The 7588-nt window shown below is 45.8% G+C and overlaps 2 protein-coding genes across 2 annotated transcripts in view; one reads left to right on the forward strand and one right to left on the reverse strand.

Moving 5' to 3' along the window:
- The window catches only part of Tcfl5 (transcription factor like 5), a gene marked incomplete at its 5' end in the record, with an annotated part of 17226 nt that extends 13771 nt beyond the window's left edge, over nt 1-3455 (forward strand). The window contains one exon of the mRNA XM_010638252.2: nt 2887-3455. Coding sequence (XP_010636554.1) covers nt 2887-3009 — 123 coding nt within the window. The remainder of the gene's footprint in view (nt 1-2886) is intronic.
- A 219-nt stretch (nt 3456-3674) lies between these two features.
- Col9a3 (collagen type IX alpha 3 chain) overlaps nt 3675-7588 on the reverse strand; it is a gene marked incomplete at its 5' end in the record, with an annotated part of 18781 nt that continues 14867 nt past the window's right edge. Inside the window, 2 exons of the mRNA XM_033766967.1 lie at nt 3675-4431; nt 5893-5970. Coding sequence (XP_033622858.1) covers nt 4241-4431; nt 5893-5970 — 269 coding nt within the window. The remainder of the gene's footprint in view (nt 4432-5892; nt 5971-7588) is intronic.

A 7588-nucleotide genomic window follows, 5' to 3' on the forward strand; every position in this document is an offset into this window, starting at 1 on the left:
AAGGTCGGGGATTGGGCCCCAAAAAAAAAAAAAAAAAAAAAAAAAAAAAAAAAAAATTCAACTGGGTGCGGTGGCACATACCTGTAATCCCCGCACTTGGGAGGCTGAGGCAGAAGGATCACTGCAAGTTCAAGGCCAGTTTGGGCTACACAGTGAGTTCAAACTCAGCCTGCACTACATAGTAAGATCCTGTCTCAAAAAAAAAGTATTGCATGTTCTCTCATACTACATGGAAGCTAAACAAAGTCTGTACGAAGGTAAAGAGGGGTTTCTGCAGATTGGAAGGGTGGACAAGTTGGATTTAATCAGTGCATGCTGTATGCACTGAACGGCATTAATACAACTCAGCAAAATAAATTTTAAATGTGGTTCATCTTAAATTTCATCTTAAATCTTTTTAAATTTGGGGAGGGTTTTAGAGTGTATATACAAATACAACTTCTGAGAGTGGATATTACTTAGAATGTGGTTAAGCAGTCTATGGCCACACCATCCTGAATGCGCCCGGTGTTGTCTGATCTCAGAAGCTAAGCTGGGTTGGGCCTGGTGAGTACTTGGATGGGAGAATGTGGATAAGCAAAATGTTAGAACCACTACAAAGGATTGAGAAGTTATACCAATGGCAGCAGAACACCTGCTCTCCTCCTCCTGCCCTTGAATTAAATATAAACTTAACTGCAACAGTAACAGATGACACACAAAAGTTGGTAAAAGGTTTAGACAGTTCTCCAAAGATGTTTATGAATACCAGTAAATACATGAATCTCAAAATGATGGGTCATTAGGCAAATAAATGCACATCAAAACTACAATGAGATGCCACCACACACCCATTAGAATGGCTGAAAATGAGTGTCAGCAAAGAAATGCATTGTACATTGTTGGGAATGTAAAATGGTATGGCCACTGTGGAAAACATGACAGTTCCTCAAGAAGTTAAATTACTGTAGAATCCAGCTATTCCACTTCTGAGTATAATCCCAAAAGAACTGAAGACAGATTCAGACTGAAAACTTGTCTGTGAATATTCACAACAGCACTGTTCAAATATTCAAACAGCACTTGGCCAAAAGTGGGAACAACCCAGGAGTCCAGCAGGTGATGCTTTAGTAAACAAGCTGTTCTTCATAAAGTCAGTTTATGTCCATTGTGCGTCGCTATTCTGACACTGGCTACGACATGGATGAGGACATTATACTGAGTGAAGCCAGTTACCAGAAGACAAATACTGTGACGAAAAGAGAGTGTGCTGCTGCCCTGTGTGGCCTTAGATTCAGAGATGGGAGGTAGAATGGGCATGCCAGGGGCTGGGGGCGGGGAAGGGGAGTCCGTGTTTAATGGGAAGTTTCTATTTGGAATGATAGAAAGTTTTAGAAAAAGCTAGGGGTACTGGATGTATAGTACCATGACTACTTAACACCACGGACGTGTAACACATGGTTAAAGTGGCAAACTTTGTTCATATATATTTTACCACAATAAAACATACTGTTAGACTGGGTATTTAGCTCAGTGGCACTGCCTGCCTGGCAAGTGCGAGGTCCTGAATTCGATCCCCTATACCCCCCCAAAAGAATTTCTAAACATACAAAAAAATGGAGAGAATAGGACAATGAATTCCCATGTCCCTAAAACTCATTTTCTGGATAATTTGTTTGACCCATCCACCCCAACCCCTTCCTTGGTAAGTTAAAGTAGTTCCTGACTCTCGTCTCAGGCATAGATACATCTCCAAGAAGCAAGGGGCAGGGTACAGACATGACAGCAGCAGCACCGTGTAATGCTCTGGTTTCCTGATACTCATCTCTGCTTACATTTCTCCCTGTGGATCACAGATGTCTTTCTGTAGGCTTATTTGAATGGACATCCAAGTATTGTATTTGATGGTTGATACTTAACATCTTTTAATCTATAATTGTTCCCCATTTCTTTTTTCCTTGCCATTGATTAACTGAGAAAGTAATTTGTCCTATGAAATTTTCCACATTTTGCATAGTCACAGTGCTGTTTACTGTCTCCTGTCTGTCCTGTAAACTGGTGCCTTAGACTTGATGAGGTTTGGGTAGGAGGCACATGGCATCTGCCTCTGAGGCTCTGTCTTGTGAGACAGAGACTGCCTGTTCTGGGCATTAGAATTGGGGTTTGTTTGTTTGTTTCTGGGGATTGATCCCAGGGCCTGCCCACTGAGCTATCTCCCAGCCCTTTTTTATACTTTATGTTGAGATAGGATCTCCCTAAGTCACTAAGTTGCCCAGGCTGATCAAGAACTTGAAATCCTCCTGCCTCGGCCTTGAGAGCACTGGGATTTCAGGCATGTGCCACACCCCAGCTTACAGTTGAAGCTTTTTAAATGGAAGGGGGGCAGGGTGACGTGAGCAGGGATTTAGAGCTGGATAGGGCACTGCAGAGAACAGCTCTTCTACAGTTTTAGCAAGTACAAAGCTGTCTTTTTGTGAGCACCTGACCCCAGCCTGGCCACAGGACACTCATCAGTGTGTGGGAGGGGTGGCGGATGCTGAAGCACAGATACTCTGTAGACCCCACCCACCTGTACACATACAGATGGTTAAAATAGTACATTTTTATGTTCCGTGTGGTCAGAGAATTTGTTGGCAAAGCTAAATATACATATATAGGGCCAGGGATTTAGCTTAATGGTTCCGCCGCCTGCCTTGCAAAAATACATATGTAGTGTAACTACTGGGAAAAATGTTTGAACCTGTTTTTATCACATATATGTCAAAACATGGTATGAGGTTTGTGACATCTTCAAACCAAGTATTTTGAAGTAATTGTGTAGCTTTTCATTTCAATCTTTTGTGCTTTTGAAGACAGCAGTGTTCACATCTATGTAGTCAGTATATTAATGGTGCTTCTTGACTTTAGGAATTTGAGAGTGTGTTTTGCGGTAAAACTGGCAGAAGGCTAAAGCTGAGCAGACCGGACTCCTTGGTGACCTGCCCTTCCCAGGGGAGTCTGCAGAATAGCCCTGCAGTGGAGATCAAGTGACTGGACTGGACAGGAATCCTGGTAAAGGGCTGTTCAGGCATGTCCACGAACGCCAGTGTTCTGCGACCCTGGGGCTTTGCTCTGACAGCGCCACGGCTCGAGTCCAGGGGACTCCCGTAGGGACTTTGAGAGCACATTTTGCAAAAGTATTTACCTAAAACAAAATACTTATTCATGAATGTCCTCTTAGATCATTTGGGGATGAAGACATCTTGATATTAGTAAGTAATTTTCAATTATCTGTCTTATTCCATCATGTTTTCTTAACATGATAACTCAAAAAATGAACATCCTTTGTAATTTATATATTCTTAAAAGGTACATTACTTTTTACTTATTTTATTTGCATTTTAAATGTGTCCCTTTAGCAATTGGAAGAAGGTAAATTGTTCTTAACTAGAAGTAGTTTGAAAATTTTATTGCATTTGTTGTATCACTCCCCTTTGTAATATTACCGGTCTCATGGTACTTTGTGTTGCAAAATGCAGTACTATTTTAAAACTTTTCACTAAAAATTTTCCAGAGACTTCCTTTAAATAAGCTATTTTGTCCATATGTAAAATATTTTCTCAGTAGACTGCTTAAGTGCCCACACATTCATATTGCAAGTCATTACATGTAATAAACTGCATGTTTGGAATGGAGTTTCCAGTGTGTGGCTTTATTTTTATGCAGATGAGGTCGTGGACTGGTGTGATGCAGTCACCTTCAGTGAATTCCGTCAGTCAGAGACGAGGGTTTGTACACAGAACTAGGTCAAGCAGGCTAGACTTTTCCATTGAAGGGACACTGCATGTTCTTTATTTTATACTGGCCGAGTCACTAATCTGAAGATTTAATATATCATTTTATTGGGATTGTGTCATAGTCTTTACACAAATGTCTATGTAAACAAGTCAGAATTTGTCCCAGGGGATTGTACGGAGCTCTGCGCACACACCGGCGTCCCTTCCAGATACAGGGTGTAGCTGATCCATAGGGCCTGTGTCTGAGGTATGCTGTCAGATGAATGGGCCACTGTGAGCACTGCAGACAGGATCCAGCACAGCACCATCTGCTGCTCTCAGGGCCCCTCAGGCCAGCAGCTGCCAACCAGGAAGCTGAGGCCGGGTCGGGAAGGCCTCCTGGACTGACTCTGGCCATGCTGTCCAGCCCTAATGGCCTCGTCGTTGACCTGGCCAACCTATCAGCTTAAGTTGTCATTGTCATCACTTCTCTCTTCAGTTCAATTCTATGCGCTGCGAGGGCCGGACTTTTCCCCGTTCCCTCCTAACACGGCTCCTTGGCAGGCAGAAGTGTCACAGATCCCTGGAGTCCCCTGAGCCCCAACAGCACCAGGAAGGCCAGGATCGCCAGGAAGCCCAGAATCACCGTGGGCACCATCTCGGCCATCTTTGCTGATGCCAGGCACACCTTGTGGCCCTGCAGATCAGATGGAGACAGAGTCGTAAGAACCCACCGTCCTAACTGTTTATTTTCTGAACTCCAGACGGGGCTGGGGAGGAAAGCCCAGGCTGGGACCCACAGGGCAAGGCCTGACATGGGGCAGGGTATGGATGGGTGGAAGAGGCAGTGAGGCCCAGGCAGATCTCGGGCGGAGGCTGGATGGGCCTGAGGACACAGCATGCTGGGTATGTGTGGAGAATGGCTTTGGTGTGGGCAAGAGGGGGCGAAGCACACCTGGGTGGGAGGTGGGGGAATCAAGGGCAGAGTCAACCACCCAAGGGATGGAGACCAAGTCCCCCTGGTGCCCTGAACAGTGGGGAGGTTGCATGGCAACTGGGAAGCGATGCTCAAGGCCACTCAGGTGCAATGCAGCCTGGCCAGCCTGTCAGGTGACGGCAGAGCCGGGGCAGCAAAGCAGGAGCTGGGCCTATGTGCACCTCACGGGAACCAGAGAGGAGAGGAGGAGCCAGGAGTGAGCACTGTGCATGCGTGAGCTCCAGGAGGATGAGACTCCAGAAGGCCCTAACTAGTCTCGTAAGTCTCGAAAGGTCAGAACATGGTGGGGCAGCCTGGCTCCCTCCTCAACAGAATGTCTGGGGTTTTTTAATTTTGGTTTTGGTTTTTGGTTTTTGATGGTGCTGCGATTGAACCCTGTGCTTTACACATACGAGGCAAGTGCTATACCATGGAGCTATATCCTCGGCCCTTTTTAAAAATTTTTTATTTTGAGACAGGGTTTTGATAAGCTGCTCAGGCTGACTTCTTTAAAATTTTATTTATTTATTTATTTATTTATGATTGAGAAACTGAGGTTCATTACTCAGTCAGGCAAGCCCATTAGGATCTTATAGCTATGGGAGAGTTATTTATATTTATATTTTTATTTATTTATTTTTTGTTTTTTTTTGAGACAGGGTCTCACTATGTAGTTGAGACTGACCTGGAACTCACTGTGTAGCCCAGTCTGGTCTCGAACTCACAGCAATCCTCCTGCCTCAGTCTCCCGAGTGCTGGGATTATAGGCGTTCGCCACCATGCCCGGCCTTGCTCAGGCTGACTTTAAGCTTGCAATCCTCCTGCCTCAATCTCCCGAGTAGGCTTGTTGCCACTGTGCCAAGCTTTCATTTTAACATTAAAAAGTTGAAGCATGAAGTACACTTGGATCAATTAAGAGAAAATTCCTTTAGAATTTAACTAAGATTTAGACAGCAGAATGGCTCTAGTTAAGTAGTACTTAACCAAATCTACTAAGCTAAAACAGATACAGGGAGATCTGTTTATTGATTAAAATTTTACATATTAAAGTATTTAAGGCAGTTTGTAATCTTGTCTCTGAGAATGCTTTGCCAAGAGAAAAGCATTTCTTCTCCTAATAAATGAGACATGTCCCTAAGCCGAGCGCTCCCCACAGGGACCCTGCGGGTGACAGTGTCCTACCTTGGAGTCCTTGGTCTCCGGCAGGTCCGTCCAGCCCTGCGCCCACTGCGCCCTTATCTCCTCTGTCACCCTGACTTCCTGCAGGGAGGATGGACACACCACATCATCAGACCAGCTGCTGCAGCCCCAGTGCCGCATTCCATCCTGCCTGTCGCAGTCAGGGTTCCACCCTCCACACACTGCACAGAGGCCAAACCTCGCAGGTGTCACGGGTATGGCTTGCGGTGAGTGACACCTCCTGACCTCTGCAGCCACTGTGGGTGGCATTTTGGTTTGCTGAAAATACTTATTCCTGCTGAGCCACTGGGTATTGATGTGGTATTCATTTGCATGTCCCTAATTCTGGACCCCTGCGTCACCTGAGGGTATTTTAAAACTGTCCCTCCGATGCCTCTCTTAGCTCTCCCCTGTGTTTTGGCCTGCCTGAGTCACAGTGGTGGGGAGGTGTTAAACTTCCTCACCACTGGCTTTGTGGGTTCTGAAGCCAGGGCCAGGGTGTGGGAGGCGTACGTCATCCTAGGGTCATATTCCTGGCAAACTTCACCTTGTGTGTTTTGGGGGGGCTAGATATTCAGTTATACACTGAGATACATCCCCAGCTCATTTTAATTTATTTGGAGATAGACTCTCACTAAGTTGTCCAGACCAGCCTGGAATTTGTAATCCTCCCGCCTCAGCCTCTTGAGTAGCTGAGCCAAACCATAGTTTAGGCCAAACTGAACTTCTGATTAGTACAGCAACACAGTGTAAGGCAAAAGGCAGCATTCACACTATTCTGCTTTGCTGGTGCTAACAGCAGCATCACCTTTAACTGGTTGTGGTTTCTCAGCATACCTGCAGTGCTGTTGTCCCCCGACACTGACCAGAGTTGTGGGTGCCTAATTAGTACATGTCCCTGAGGCCACGGCTGCTTTTGTCACTGAGCCCCAGCAGGTTGGCTTGCTGGCCCTGACTTGCCAGTCCTGGGGTGGGGATGGGGGTGGGGGGCTGCTCCTCCTCAGGGCTGTGTTTGCCCTGTCCCCTAAAGGCCCAGTCCTGTAGGAATCTTCAAAACGTGGGCTGCCTGGAGCCGCGTTTGGAAGCGGGAACAGGAAGTGCTTGTGCTACAGCCCGGAGTGCTTGTTGTCATAGTGACGTATGCAGTTAAGAGCGACGAAGGAAATGACGGTTAGTTTGGGACAGACACTGCCCGTGGACAAGAGGACGGTGACCCATCTGCCGCCAATGCTGAATCCTCCCTTAACTGCCTTAAAAACAAGTGAACAGATGCTGCTAATTATACGGGATCATTCCACCTGCCAATGCATTTAATCTCAGAAGGAAGAAGGAACTCACAAAACTTTCCCTTAAAAACTTTTCTAAGCTACCTTTGAGAAGCAGGAAGTTACCAGTCACTTGAAGTTAACTGGAGTAAGGCGTGAAACCCTTCACCTGAGCCACAAGGCACCTGACGGAGCCTCCCCGGGCCAGTGCTCAGCTTTCCACATGATGATCCAGAACTGTGGCACCTCCCTCCAAACCTAAATCTTTCTGATTCTTATCCTCAAAATAGAATTCTGAATGGTTTAATTTGCCTTTTGCAACAGACATTTTCATATACAACCAATTTTGGGGAATATGTGTGCTATTAGAGGGACTCCCATTTTTTATTCCTTACACTTTACCAATCCCCACTAAATGTTCTGTTGAAAAAAAG

This window comes from Fukomys damarensis, unplaced genomic scaffold, assembly GCF_012274545.1.
Source record: "Fukomys damarensis isolate Sample0158 unplaced genomic scaffold, DMR_v1.0_HiC HiC_scaffold_22, whole genome shotgun sequence".
In the NCBI taxonomy this organism is placed as follows: domain Eukaryota; kingdom Metazoa; phylum Chordata; class Mammalia; order Rodentia; family Bathyergidae; genus Fukomys; species Fukomys damarensis.